Genomic DNA, 16156 nt, shown 5'->3' on the forward strand with positions numbered 1-16156 from the left:
GAAAATGTATGAACTTTGTTTTTTTAATCAGAGCTCAGGTGGCGCCCTCTGCTGGTGTCACTTTCACTCCAGAAGCTATTATTGACTAAATAAAAAATGTGCTGTTAACTTAGTTGGAAACATAAAAAAAATGACAAACACAAGTTTGGTTGAAATTGTAAATTATTGTCATATTTTATTTCACATAATATTATTTCACATTATTTTCAATGACAAGCATTTTTTTATTATTCTCTTTAAATTCACTTTCTTCTTCTTGGTTGACACAGCTACTCTACTGGACATTCAGGAGAAACCCAGGGAACAAAGGTGGTGGTTTTGTTTAGTTTTTTCATTTTTGTTAATGACAAATGATCAGAATCACAAAAAAATGACTTAGACACGATGAGAAGGAGGAGGAGGAGTGGACAGAAGTGGGCGGAGTGCAGGTACGTCAGTGTCAGGTCAGGTGGGTGTGTTTGTGTTGTTGTTGTTTATTGTTTACATCACTCCAGTCCCTGAAACTGATGTTTTTTTATTCTCGTTCAGTCGCGTGCTTCAGTCTAAACGTTATATTCTAGAATGACTCGAACTCTGTAATCTTTATTTTTGCAGCTCCGTCCTCGTTTAAAACTACAGTAACAGTGCATGTCTGGCTTATAGAGCTTCATATTTTCATAATATTCTCCTGCGTGTGCACAAGTGCGTGTTGCATCGCCAACTCTGTGAGTGTGTGTGTGTGTGTGTGTGTGTGTGTGCGTGCAGCATTTTGTCTCCACATATTATTTCAGTGCATATTTTATTTGTATCTATTTTTTGCTGGACTTATTTTGTGGTTGTTGTTTTTTTGTGTTTTTGTACATGGCTCATTCCCTGTTTGTGTGTGTGTGTGTGTGTGTGTGTGTGTGTGTCTGTCCAGTTTCACAGTGCACTCGGGTTCCTGAAGTTATGGCCTGCAAACCGAGCTTGGTCTCCCAACTCCTCCTCGATCCTGCGGGAAAGAAAAGAAAAGTTAAAGAGGAAATTAATAATTTAAAGCTCTAAATAAAGTCAAATTAAGTTGCACAGAATTTCACGAAACTCGGCGGGAACGTGTCACAGCCCAAGCCGAACAAAAAAGTCCATCGGTACCATGGCTTCAACTCAACAGGAAGTCGGCCAATTTAAATGTTGGCGTCCAATTTTGGCGATTTGTGCGCTGCGTACATGAAAAGACTCGTTTGAGCACCGTCGGTTTGTTGTGTCGACATAAAAAATGTGTCTGTTTGTAAAAATCGCATCAAAACATTAACGATAGGTTTTGTGGATTCAAAAGGGGGCGTGGCCATGGCGACCAATCGGAGGTTTGGCGAGTTTCAAAATTTTGCCATGAAACTTGTGACTTTTGTCACGCTAGCAATGTTTTTGCACAATGACGAGATCTTTTAACAGTTTTCTGATGTAAGTGATGTTTGATTCATTCATTCATTCATTCATTCATGTTGTGCACCGCTAACACTTCCTGTTGGAGAACAGTTATTTTCTGTTACTAAGCAACAAAGACGACCTGTGTTTTTTCCCTCTGTCAAACATCGTCAAAAACACACACAGCTTGTTGTGATTAGCATTTATTATCGTTTAATGCTCCTGCATCTTGTCAGCAGGATTAGGACGCTAATCCCAACCTCCTCCTCGCCACTCCCCCTCCTCCTCCCCCACCCCTCCCCCTGCTGCTGACTCACACACACATGAGGTGACACCAACACTGTTGTCACTCACTGGACATTTAAATAAAAATCACAAAAAAAGTCTCCCGCAGATGTCATCAGTGTTCTTATTGCGTATTGCATCATACTTTATGTCCACTATTTGACATCGTACGTGAAATTCCATCATACGGCGTCTCTTGTCGGTTCTTCCTAACGCCGCTGTCCTCGTGTATCGTCTTCCTGACCTCTGCACCTCGTAAAGACATCACAAGGCTGATTGGTTCTCACCAGTTTGTCCCACCCCTCACATTTAAGTTTGGTCGGAGTTTTTGTCACATGTAAACTGTTCCACAGACTGAGGGCAGCCCCTGAAAAAGGCTCCACCACCTCTGGTTTTACACCATCATCCAGCAGAAACTGGTTGGAGGATCTCGTGACTCTGACAGGAGTCTGGAGATGATGTATTCATATGACACCAGTCCATTTAAAAACCTTAAAATCAACCCTGAACCGGACAGGAAGCCCGTGGAGGGAAGACAGAACCGGGGTTACGTGGCCACGCTGTCTTTTTCCAGTCAGAAGACGATGGCATCGTACATCTCTTACTGCTGTGTTCGTGCTGAGATGTCAGAGTCTTATTTCGCAGTGGTTCCAGCTGCTTTTCCTTCCTTGTTTTCCTAAAACCCAGGAAGCACCAGACTCGCTTGAAAAACAAACTCCTCCCCTTCCTCACTTTGTAGACCTTGGTCTCGTGGAGCTCCAGGGCTCGGATGAAGGCCTGCCTCTCTGTTTGGAGCTGCATGGCCATCTTGGACTTGTCTTCTTTCGTGCTCTCCCGCTCCTGTTGAAGCTCCGTTCTCCTGGTGTGCTCCTCCTCCCACTTGGCGGCCAGAGCTTGGTTCTCTTTTGTCAGACATGCCTTCTTTTTGGTCTCCATCTCCAGGCAGGAGGAGAGTTCATCCACCAGAGCCTGGAGTTGGCAGCTGAGCTCCTCCTCAGTCTGGAGCTTGGTGACAAGCTGCTGGTTTGCTGTTTTCAGGGCGTCCATTTTGTGGCAGAGCTCCTCGGTGACGTCCCGGGACTGATCCACAGCATCACATGCTTTCTGCTGAGCATCTTTATGTTTCTGCAGCTTGTTTCTCAGCTTCTGACTGCTGGTCCTCTGCTCCTCCAGCTCAGCGGTAAGAGACTCAAACTTTTTTATCTCCGTCTGCAGCTTACCAGAGAGCTCCAGGTTGTTATCTTTAAGACCATGGAGCTCCAGATGAAGGTCTTCAAACTGCTTCTGATGTGCATTCAGTGAAAGACACTGCTTCTCTCTGGTCTCCAGCTTGGCAATCAGAGACGTGTTCTCCTTAGACAGAGTCTTGTTCTCTTTTAACCAAAACTTGTTCTCTCTTGACAGAGACTCATTCTCTTTTGTCAGAGACTCGTTCTTCTTCGTCTCAGTCTGAAGTTTATCACTGAGCTCCTGGTTGGCGTCTTTCAGGTCCTTGGACTCCAGACGCAGATGCTCAACTAGCTCACGATGAGCTTCCATAGAAATGGACTCCTTCTCTTTGGTCTCCAGCCTGACAATCAAAGACTTGTTCTCCTTTGACAGAGAGTCTGTCTTTAGCGTCTGCATCTGCAGCTCCTCAGAGAGTGCGACAGTCTGAGTCATCAGCTTGTAGCTGACGTCCTCCTCGATGGCGATTTTGTCAGCGAGCTCCAGGTTGGTGTCTTTCAGAGCCTCCAGCTCGTGACGCAGGACCTGGAGCTGCTGCTGATGTGCATGATTCAGAGACTTCTTCTCTCCTGTGTCCATCTCCAGCTTGGCATGGAGATCCCTGATCATCCCGGCCTGAATAGCAATGGTCTGCTCCATCATCTCAGGCCAAACACCGACTTCACTGAGGTTCTTGAAGGTTCTTGAAGGCTCTTGAAGGTTCTTGGGTTCTTGTAGTTCTTTGTCTAATTTTGGCAGGCTGCGCATTTAGAGGTCCAACGCTGCCCTCCACAGGAAGAAAAGCTCTTACTGTGGCTTTATATTCTCAATAGCTGGTTGGTAGTGATATAAAGGTGTCATCCATAATTGTTTCTATTACAATTTGTAATAGATGTTTAATCCACTTATATCTCTTTAGTGAAACTCCACCCACAGTTTTGAGGATTCCCCTTCTTTTAAGACATGCAATGCTGTCCACCGCAGTTTCAAGTTCTTAATCATGGTTCTTCTCATCCTCTCATCTCTGTCTCATCCTTCTTCATCTTCTTCCAATAACAGTAAAGCTGTACACGGAGCGATGCAGTGCTGCCCCCCACGGCTCGGAAGTTCACAACTTCCTCTCTGCAGTTCCTCAGAAGTTCAAAGTCTCCCATCGCAGATCAAAGTCCTTCTCCTTCCAAAAACCTTTCCGCAGTTTTACACTCACCACTTACTTCACGGCCATTTATTATGGGAAACCGGTCTCTCTCTATACACATACATTTAAAGATGTACACATTATATATATACATTTATATGAAGGGTTGCCTTTGATGCATTTGAACTCTTCAAGGCAGATCAAAGGTGCACCTGGTGTAATTAAGATAAGATAACCCTTTATTAGTCCTGTAATGGGGAAATTCACAGCGTAATTGCGATAAATTGAGGGTTTCACAAGACTTGTACAGCCCCCCGATGATGAAGTGGATGACTACAGGACCCTGACTGAGTATACCATATATATATACATATATATATACTGTATATGTATATATATATATATATATATATATATATATATATATATATATATATAGATAAATTCTGATGCACTGATGAATTCACCACATTGTGTTTTGATGTGTCACATGTGGAAATGACAATACAGAATCAAATGTACCGGATAAAGTTGCAGGTGAACATATGTACTGTATGATTGTGTGTGTGCAGCTCACTGACCTCATCAGCTGGTTGTACTTGGCCAGTCTCTCAGATCTGCAGGGGGCGCCGGTCTTAATCTGCAACAGAGACAGAGTTGAATGAGATTTATTTCATTTTTATTTTTAATCTTTAATCTGAAGCTTGTTATTATTCACTATTTTGGTTTGGATTTTCATTCATTTACGATGGTGAGGTTTATGGAAAGATTCCAGGAAATGACACTGCAATGTCGTGAAAACAAAGTGCTTTTAATTTGGAATAAATGTGACACAGGAAGTTGAGATGAGGCCGGAAAGAACTGTCTTGAGCTTTTGATTAAGAGGCGACTTCAACCTCCTGCTTTCCTGCTTCCTGTTCCTGCTGCTTACCTGACCACGCCCATTTCCTGCCCCTGCTGTTGTCACCCTGTCAACCTGTGTATGTTTTTGCCAGACTGTCATGGCTGGCCGTCTGCACCTTCAGTGACTTGGGTTGATTTTTGATTTTTGAGTAAAGGACTGGATTTTGGGACTGGACTCTTTTCTACGTTGTCGTGTTTTGTGTGAATCGGTGCCGGTGTACCTGTCCAGTGCACAGTCCCACCACCAGGTCGGCGATGAAGGTGTCCTCCGTCTCTCCGGAGCGATGGCTGACCATCACACCCCAGCCGTTGGCCTGGGCCAGTTTACACCTGAGACACAAACACAACATGGGAGGAGCTGTTGAGACATTTGGTGAAAATAACGTTCGGTCGACTCGTCTCTCCGACAGTCGCGTTCTGTTTCACGTGAAGTTCACGTACGCCTGTATGGCCTCGGTGACGGAGCCGATCTGGTTGACTTTGAGCAGCAGACAGTTGCAGGCTCGCTCCTCCGCAGCTTTCTCTATCCTCTTGGGGTTAGTCACCGTCAAGTCGTCTCCAACGACCTGGATCCCCACGCGGGCCGTGAGCCGGGACCAGGCCTCCCAGTCGTCCTGGTCGAACGGGTCCTCGATGGACACAACTGAGGCCAAAATAAAGGTATTGTATTTTTTGTTATTATTATTATTGAAGGGTAGATGTTTGAGGTACTGACACATCCTCTATATGACTGAAAACACATTTCAGCCACTTCATAAAAGACTCAGTTTATGTCAGTTTACGTCTATGATGTCTTTAAGAACACGTTCACGTCTTTATCTCACTGTTACACAGACTTTTCCAACAGGAAACTGACGTTCATAAACCACACTCACTCTCTCACACCAAACCTCATAGAGAAAATCAGTGATTTTAACATCACACACACACACACAGGAGTTGTTGATCCACTGCTGCCTCCATCACTAAGTTCTAATGTCTTACTTTAGTGAATTCGGGATTTGAAATCCTTTGTTTGGATTCATGCCAGTGACACAAAGTGACCACAGCAGTAGAGTTTAGTGTTTTACAAACTTCACTTTCCTGTTGGAAAAGTCCAAAGGCTTCAATCACAGACTCACACTGACAATAATCTGTATTGTGGTTATCATAAATGCTTCATGATTTAACTGAGCGTGTCCCTCGAACCTCACACGACCTGAAGTGTAACTTCCAGTCGTCTCTGGCTGAGTTCAGAGGTCACACACCTGGGTAGTTGTTGACAAAGCCCTGGTAGATGTCAGCCAGCTCTTCTCCACTGATGTGTCTCTCTGCATCTGGTGGGGATTTAAAGTCCAGGTCATATTTCCCTTCGCGGTAAAACTCTGAGGCGGCCACGTCCATCCCAACCACCACCTTGTCAGTGAAGCCGGCCTTCTCGATGGCCGTCTGCAGCAGGTCCAGAGCTGGACGAGGACAAAGACGTGGAGAAGAGACAAAGACAGAATCAGTGGGACAAATAATCCACACGACACAGAACTTTGAATGAAGCACCGCGCTGCTCTGCTCACCCTCACTGTTCTCCAGGATGTTTGGAGCGAAGCCGCCCTCGTCTCCGACGTTGGTGGCGTCCTGCCCGTATTTCTGCTGAATCACTCCCTTCAGTGTGTGGTACAGCTCGGACCCTATTCTCAACGCCTCCCTGACACGAGACAGCAGGGACAATTTATACCATTTGTATTTTCCCGGAGAAGAAAACATAAAAACATGTCAAAGTGTTGAATTCTCACTTGAAAGACTCGGCTCCGACAGGAAGAACCATAAACTCCTGCATGGCCAGTTTGTTTCCGGCGTGAGATCCTCCGTTAATCACGTTAAATGCCTGAAAATTCAACATCCAATAATTAACTTTGAGTTTAAACACAGAGCGTAACGCAAATGATTGAGTTTGGGGACGTAAAAAATCACACAAAGCGAAATCGTGCAATGATACAAAATGAATGAGATTATTATTGTTGAAAATATGAGAAGAAAGTGGCAGAAAAGTCCGTGTTACGGCGCGTTCACACCAAACCCTGTGATTGACAATCAGAACGGTGTCAGTGTTGTTCACTGTGGTTTGCTGGAGTAGAAATATTTATTTTCAACATTTGTCAGACGTTCGTTGACTGGCTCGTTCACAATAACACCGATCACATCTCTGATGTGCGTGTGCGTGCATGTGCGTGTACGTGTGTGTGTGTGTGTGTGTTCCTTACAGGAACCGGCAGCACCAACTCTGTGTTTCCAGCCAGGTCAGCTATGTGGCGGTACAGGGGGACGTCTTTCTCTGCTGCACCGGCCTTACAGATGGCGAGAGACACGCCGAGGATAGCGTTAGCACCGAACTGAGCTGTTTGACACAGAGAGAGACAGGAAGTTACTCTTTTGGTCGATAAACTCTCACTGTGCAAGAAAATCTACATCAGCTTAAGTCTATGTTGTCTTGAGATCACGTTCACGTCTTTATCTCACTGTGAGACAGACTTTGTAAACCACTCACTCTCCCACACCAAAGTCCACAGAGAAAACCAGTGATTTTAGCTGCTGGTCCTCTGCTGCCTCGTGTGGTCACTTTGTGTCACTGATGTTAATCTGAATGAAGGATTTCACAAGCCGAACTCATAAAATAAGACATTTGAACTTAGTGATGGAGGCAGCAGTGTGTGTGTGTGTGTGTGTGTGTGTGTGTGTGTGTGTGTGATGTTAAAATCCCTGATTTTCTCTGTGGACTTTGGTGTGTGAGAGTGAGTGTTTTACAAACTTCAGTTTCCTGTTGTAAAGTCTGTGTAACAGTGAGAGAATCAGAGACTTAAACTGACGTAGATTTTATGAGGTGAGTCTTTTGTGTTAAGTGTCAGGCTGGTTCTCAGCAGCAGGGGGCGCTCACCACAGTCAGAGCTGATGGAAGTAAACACTGCATGTTTTACTGCTCAATATACAGTAGGTCCTCAGCTCCCTGAGCGATGATATAATGTGGTAAAATAAATAAATCAAAGGTAATAGAGATGCTGTGAATCTCAGCACAGTGGTGTATTTCTGCTGCTGATTCGTCGCACAGGTTTCATGATGACTTGAATTCATTTCTCACATTTGTTTTCCGTGCCGTCCATCTCGATCATCATGTTGTCCAGCTGCTCCTGCTCCACCACGCTGATGCCCTGCAGTCGAACACACACACACACACACACACACACACACACACACAAGACATTTATGACATTTACTCCACTGTATTATTTAAATAAACAATTTTAAACCTGAAAATAATTCAAATGAAAGAAAAATATGATTTTAGCCTCACTTCATATTTCCACTGCTGTATCTTGTCATTAGACAGAAACTGAAGTTTGTAAACCCCTCACTCTCCCACACCAAGGTCACACACACACACACACACACACACACACAGGAGTTGTTGATCCACTGCTGCCTCCATCACTAACTTCTAATGTCTTTTTTTTTACTGAATTCAGATTTTAAAATCCTTCGTTCAGATTGACGTCAGTGACACAAAGTGACCACACGAGGCAGCAGAGGACCAGCAGCTCCTAAAATCACTGATTTTCTCTCTGGACTTTGGTGTGGGAGAGTGAGTTGTTTACAAACTTCAGTTTGGACTTGAAAGAAGCTTTTTATTTTGAAATAAAAGGGATTAATATATTCTTAGACATCAGCCTTTTGCAGAGTGACTGAATATAACCACAAAGACATTACTCGTGAACTCTAGTGTAATCCTCTTTATTTTTGTGATGAGATTTCTGTTCTCTTTCCTGTTAAATATTGGACAGCTTCCTGTCTGCTCGTACACGCGCCATAATCATGTGTTCATTGATCGGCTGCGTCTCCTCCGTTCAAAGTTGTTTTCATCACATTTTCACCGGCAGATAAAACGGATTCATTACATTTCTCTCTCCTTGATAGCTGATAACATTTCCTGCTCTGCTTCACCTTCCTGCATTTAGAGTCTTTGACTTCATTAAAATCAATGAAGACATATGGACAGTGTGGACGTTTTGTGGACTTACAGAGGCTATAAGAGCTGGACCCAGAGTGTCGTTGATGTGACCGACCGCCTTTAAAACACCTGTGAGAAGAAGAAAGAGAAAAGAATTCATCTGAGATCTGTTTCCAGACCATGAAATACACATGAGTTTATTTAACGTCACTTACTTTGTTTTACAAGAACGCCAATAAAGGAGTTAGCTTAACATAAAGACGAACAGTAGCTAGTCCAGTTTGATGTTATTATATGAGATTAAGTAGCAAGACATTAGCAATTAGCTTGACATAGACGCCAAGCGCACAGGACGTTAGTTAGCTCATTACTTATCCTACCTTAATATTAATATATAATATATTAGTCTAGCAAACAATGGTTGAAAGCAGCTAGCAGAACATTAGCAGTTAGCTTAACATAAAGACGAACAGTAGCTAGTCCAGTTTGATATTATTATATGAGATTAAATAGCAAGACATTAGCAATTAGCTTGACATAGACGCCAAGCGCACAGGACGTTAGTTAGCTCATTACTTATCCTACCTTAATATTAATATATAATATATTAGTCTAGCAAACAATGGTTGAAAGCAGCTAGCAGAACATTAGCAGTTAGCTTAACATAAAGATGAACAGTAGCTAGTCCAGTTTGATGTTATTATATGATATACACATATATGTATATATGTGTATATGTGTATATACACATATATGTATATATGTGTATATATACACATATATGTGTATATATACATATATGTGTATATATGTGTATATATACACATATACACATATGTAGAGTATATATACACATATACACATATATACATATATGTGTATATATATATATATATACACATATACACATATATGTATATATGTGTATATATACACATATATACACGTATATACAGGGACAGTTCATCATAATAAGAGGACACTAAAATTCTAAATCATTGATGGAAAAGTTAATATTTCAATCTAAATACAAGTTGGCAAAATTAGAAACATGAGTCCATTTTTCTTGTTATTTTAATATGGACTAAATGTTTAAATGAATAGATGTTGTGGACGTCACTGACATCTTTTATTTACTGTCAAATATCATCACTTAGTGTCTAATGATAAAGTTCATCCCTCATGTGGATTAAAGGGAGAAGTGTCTTCACACACTGAGCATGTGCAGCTTTACGTTTCTAAAAGAACGTCTCATGTCTGCCATGGATGAGTGGATCTGCCGTCGCACCTTTGCCCTTGTAGCGGCTCTTGTCTCCATCTCGCAGCTCCAGAGCTTCATAGATACCTGTGGACGCTCCGCTGGGCACAGCTGCCCTGAACACACCTGAGAGAGCCATTTACACTGTGTTACCATGACATCATTACACTGGAAAATCCTTCACTCATCTGAGAGGTCATATGTTTGTGTAAGTTTACGACATCATGACCCTGAGCCCACGTCCTTAGGGTCCGTGTTCCTCGTCACTGGTCACCTTTTTCTGTGTGAAGGTCCACTTCCACAGTGGGGTTTCCCCGGGAGTCCAAGATCTCCCTGGCAACGATGCTGACCATCGACATCCTGAGAGACACAGAGACACAGACAGAGACACAGAGACACAGACAGAGAGAGAGAGAGAGAGACAGAGAGAAACTGTGAAGCGCTTCAGACTGAACTGAATCACAAGAATCCTCACGAGTGAACAGATCACAGATACACAGAATGACCTGTGAGAGTTGGACGAGAAGATAACACGACAGATTCTCTGTCACCATCAAAGCACACACACACACACACACACACACACGTTGGACATTCATGACTTGAGAGGACATTGCATTGACTTACATTCATTTCCTGGAGACTGGCCTAATCCTAACCTCAATCTAACCTTAAAACATATCTTCACCTTAAAATGTAGTCATTTACGTTGTGGGGACTTGATTTTTAAGTTCCCCATAATGTGACTGTGTAAACAGTTTTAGGTCCCCACAACATGAAACAGTAATACCCACACACACACACACAGAGACACACACACACACACACACACTGAGACACACACACTGAGACACACACACACTGAGACACACACACACACACACACACACACTGAGACACACACACACACACACACACACACACAGAGACACACACACACACGCGCGCACACACACTGAGACACACACACACTGAGACACACACACACACGCACACACACACACACACACACACTGCGACACACACACACACACACACACACACTGAGACACACACACACACACACTGAGACACACGCACACACACTGCGACACACACACACACACTGAGACACACGCACACACACTGCGACACACACACACACACACACACACACGCACACACACACACTGAGACACACACACACGCACACACACTGCAGTTACTGTAATGAAAGCTCAGCAGTGACTCATAAACGATGAATCTGTTTGAAGCTGAAAACATTTTTATCTCAACATGATTTGGCTTTTTTCCGCCCACACTAAACCTCATAGAGAAAATCAGTGAGGTTAGCTGCTGGTCCTCTGCTGCCTCGTGTGGTCACTTTGTGTCACTGAGGTCAATCTGAACAAAGGATTTTAAAAACTGAATTCAGTAAAAAAAATTAGACATTAGAAGTTAGTGATGGAGGCAGCAGTGGATGTGTGACGTTAAAATCACTGATGTTCTCTGTGGACTTTGGTGTGGGAGAGTGAGTGGTTTACAAACTTCAGTTTCCTGTTGTAAAGTCTGTGTAACAGTGATATAAAGACGTGAACGTGTTCTTAAGATGTCGTAGACACAAACTGATGTGAATTTAGAGAGAAAATCGGAGTTTTTCTCTCTAAATCTAAATGATCATAATTAAATGTCCTCACTGTATTTGATTTAATTACGGTGCAGTTTTCTGGGAACAGTCCACCTCTTCTCTCTCCTCCTACGACTCATCACCTCCCTCGTTTATTATCAGTGTAATGAGGGTTATCAAAGTAAAGAATCTGTCTTTCACAGCTCTTCACTGCTGCACTTTTCCTTTCTTCGCTCTCTCTCTCTCTGGGGAGACACTGATCGGAAAATCCTGCAGCTCCACTGCAGGGAAAGAAGTCTCTCCAGGCGCCGTCAGGCTCTTTAATAAACCAGCAATGTCAGTACAAGACTAAGTAGGGCGGAGCGCACGGCAGCAGCAGAGCTCCTGAGCCAGCTATAGCAACAGTGACCATGAGGATTTTATACCTCAGCACTGCAGGAACTCACGCACTCACACTCTGACTGTTACACAACAACAACAACAACAACAACAACAACAACAACATGTCCCTGCTTTACATGGACATGTTGTTGTTACTATGAGGAATGTGATGGCATCAGTTTAACAACGTCTTCATCTCACTGTTACACAGACTTTTCCAACAGGAAACACAAGTACGCACAAGTACACACAAGTACGCACATGTAATGTAAGTACACACAAGTACGCACAAGTACACACAAGTACGCACATGTAATGTAAGTACACACAAGTACGCACAAGTACGCACATGTAATGTAAGTACACACAAGTACGCACAAGTACGCACAAGTACACACAAGTACGCACATATAATGTAAGTACACACAAGTACGCACAAGTATGCACAAGTACGCACAAGTACACACAAGTACGCACATGTAATGTAAGTACACACAAGTACGCACAAGTACGCACATGTAATGTAAGTACACACAAGTATACACAAGTACGCACATGTAATGTAAGTACACACAAGTACGCACAAGTATGCACAAGTACACACATGTAATATAAGTACGCACAAGTACAGGAGTACACACAAGTAAACACAAGTACGCACATGTAATGTAAGTACACACAAATACGCACAAGTACGCACAAATACGCACAAGTACGCACATGTAATATAAGGATGCACAAGTACGCACAAGTATGCACAAGTACGCACAAGTACAGGAGTACGCACAAGTATGCACAAGTATGCACAAGTACGCACATGTAATGTAAGTACACACAAATACGCACAAGTACGCACAAATACGCACAAGTACGCACATGTAATATAAGGATGCACAAGTACGCACAAGTATGCACAAGTACGCACAAGTACAGGAGTACGCACAAGTACGCACAAGTATGCACAAGTACGCACAAGTACAGGAGTACGCACAAGTATGCACAAGTAAGCACAAGTATGCACAAGTCCGCACAAGTATGCACAACTACACACAAGTACGCAGATGTAATGTAAGTACACACAAGTACACACAAGTACGGGAGTATGCACAAGTACATTCAGATTAACCTCAGTGACACAAAGTGACCACACGAGGCAGCAGACTTGAGTTTCCTGTCGTAAAGTGTGTGTAACAGTGAGATAAAGACGTTTTATGAGTCTTTTGTTTAAATGTACCTTTCAGACTTGTTCTAACGGCTGAATTGTGATGACAGGATGAAGTAAAACCATTCTGTGATTTGATTCTACCTTTCTTTTAATTAGTAAACATTAACTTCCTCTTCCTTAGGCTTAATGTTAGTACCAGAGCTCATTGACGATGTTACTCTCTGTCTCTCCTCCTCCTCCTCCTCCTCCTCCTCCTCCTCCTCTGGGACACATGACTGTCATGTGACCACTCCACTCCGGCGTACTCGTACTCCGGCATCAGTGAGACGTGCAAAAATGCATCATAGGTGGAGAAAAGAGCAGATACAGGAATGACGAGGGGGTTGGTGCGGGGGTGACTCCCTCTCTCTCTCTCCCTCCCTCTGACTCCCTCTCTCTCTCCCTCTGACTCCCTCTCTCTCTCTCCCTCTGTCTCCCTCTCTCTCTCTCTCTCTCTCTCTCTCTCTCTCTCTGATGCTGTCTTTTATGGAGCCCCACCCTGCAGTGCTGCAGTTTTCCTAACAGTAGAGTCTCCTGAGGGTGGAGCATCAGCAGCAGCAGCATCATCATCATCAGCAGCAGCAGCATCATCAGCAGCAGCAGCAGCAGCAGCATTTTCGAGCAGCTTCTCCTCTTCCTGTTTATCATCACATCCTCAAAGTCTCTCCTGATTCACATCATGTGACCGCACAGAAACCTCGTGAACAACATGAACACCAGAGCTGTTGATGAATAAATCAAGTCATTAAAAACATCACTGAACACACCCTCGTCCATGTGAGGATGTGAGGCCCCGCCCCATCATATGTGAGAGGACCACGCCCCGTCATATAAATGATACCTGCTTCAAACCCTGAACCAGGAGTTCTGGTTCTACAGAACCAGAACGCTTCGACACCTTGCTTAGTAAAAAAAATCATGTGACATGTTTTGGTCGGAAGCTGCAGCTGCTTCATTGCCTGAGTGAATCACCTGACTTTAGTTTTTTCGGTCCAGTCATGTGATTCAATCTTTGAGCGTTCTCCGTCCCACATAATCGCCACAATCACACAATCACTGTGCTTTAGTTACACAATCACACACAACCTCTGCCACACTTTCCCAGCTCTCTCTCCTCTTGCTGAGTTCACACCAGATAAATATAAGGATAGATCCAGATATAGATAAAGGTCGACAGATGACAACATAGTTGTAAATATAAACACAAAGAACAAGTGAGTTTTCAAACAATAAAATACAACATTTTTGAACGGTTAAATCGATATTTGATTTGCTTCTTAAAAAGTCTTGTTTGAAATTACACAAATCTAATTCCATATATATGTATAGACATACAAATAGATTATAGATATATGACTGTGACAAAATGAAGAACTTGTGATTTCAAAATGAAGAACACTGTAAAAAAAAAGTAAAGTAAGCCTCAAAAGGAAATTTAAAGTCTTCATAAGATATTACAGTTGACTTTAATATCTTTAAATATCAGTGAAATTAATAGAAATTCACTCTCACAGATTGGTGTGTGTGTGCGTGTGTGTGCAAATATAAAGAAAGTCGAACGTATAACATTCTTAAATTCAGTTTCATCAAAGTAAATTAAGACTGATTTAAGTGAATATTTCTTACATGACAGAATTTAAGATTTAACTTTCCTACATTCTGTTTTTTTCTTGTTTTAAGGAACATTACAGTCAAACAAATACTTTTAGTTTAGTTTTAAAGCCATTGACAGATTATTTTTCTACTTATTTCTTGTAGAGCAGTTTTTACAGTGTATTTTTTTCTTGTTTTAAGAAAAATAACGAGTAAATGTTGTTTGTCTAGAAACTATATTAAATCTTAAAAACTGGACAAATGTAAGAAAGTCGTGTAAGAAATATTTACTTCAAATGAGTCTTGTTTTACTTGATGAAGCTGAAAATAAAACTTTATACTTTTAGAATGTCTTATATTGACACACGCACACCCCAATCTGTGAGAGTGAATTTTACTTCTGTAAACTTGTTAAAGTATAAACTGTAACATCAGATTAAGACAAATTTACATAAAGTATTTCTTGTTTTAACATGTGATTATTTTGTATTTTTATGTCCAACTTTCTTTGCCAAGATTATTTTTCTTATTAGGCAAAAAAAGGAAGAATTTCCCAGATGATTTTTACAGTGTATTTAAAGATGTCCCTCATTATGTATTCATGACATCAGCTGCACATTCTCGTCTCATTTCCAAAAACACATGTTCTTCCTCTCAATCTGTCACCGCCCACAAATTCATCTCCAGCTCTCTCTCTCTCTCTCTCTTCTGCAGCCAGTCCTATGTCTCTCGCCCCACTGCTGTTTCAGCACGTTGCTGTTTGTTATGTAAGCTCTACAGCAGCAGAGCGAGAGAGAGAGAGAGCGAGAGAGCGAGAGAGAGAGAGAGCGAGAGAGCGAGAGAGAGAGGACACCCATGAAAACACCACCACACCTACCAGAGACTGCAGTGCTCAGCAGAAAATATAGCAGCAAAAAACAGAACACGTGAGTGGGCGAGAGAGGCACAGAGTGAATGGGGGCAGAGAGAGAGAGAGAGAGAGAGAGAAGCATGTACGTCATTGAGACGTGAGGTCAGAGACGGAAGGACGTGAAGACACAGGAGAGTCATAAACAAACGGATGATAAACATCGATTAAAGCTGCCCTACGTAATTTACATGTGCGCTCATTGGTCAATAACTCACATCGTGACCTTTTTAATCAAATAAAAGTGATCTGAGAGAATGAGAACGTCCGCTCTGCCTCCAGACTTTGATTCCAGAAACTTGACTCATCACAGAGC

General features: G+C 42.6%; 1 protein-coding gene across 1 annotated transcript in view; it reads right to left on the reverse strand.

Moving 5' to 3' along the window:
- Nucleotides 1-145: 145 nt before the first annotated feature.
- LOC131447102 (gamma-enolase) overlaps nt 146-16156 on the reverse strand; it is an 18850-nt gene continuing 2839 nt past the window's right edge. The window contains exons 2-13 of the mRNA XM_058618565.1: nt 10424-10509; nt 10180-10275; nt 8962-9020; nt 8025-8094; nt 7153-7286; nt 6685-6776; nt 6466-6596; nt 6163-6360; nt 5357-5558; nt 5137-5245; nt 4594-4652; nt 146-970 (exon numbers count right to left, since the gene is read on the reverse strand). Coding sequence (XP_058474548.1) covers nt 901-970; nt 4594-4652; nt 5137-5245; nt 5357-5558; nt 6163-6360; nt 6466-6596; nt 6685-6776; nt 7153-7286; nt 8025-8094; nt 8962-9020; nt 10180-10275; nt 10424-10508 — 1305 coding nt within the window. The 5' untranslated portion in view covers nt 10509 and the 3' untranslated portion in view covers nt 146-900. The remainder of the gene's footprint in view (nt 971-4593; nt 4653-5136; nt 5246-5356; nt 5559-6162; nt 6361-6465; nt 6597-6684; nt 6777-7152; nt 7287-8024; nt 8095-8961; nt 9021-10179; nt 10276-10423; nt 10510-16156) is intronic.

Source organism: Solea solea, chromosome 20, assembly GCF_958295425.1.
Source record: "Solea solea chromosome 20, fSolSol10.1, whole genome shotgun sequence".
Taxonomy (NCBI): Eukaryota; Metazoa; Chordata; class Actinopteri; order Pleuronectiformes; family Soleidae; genus Solea; species Solea solea.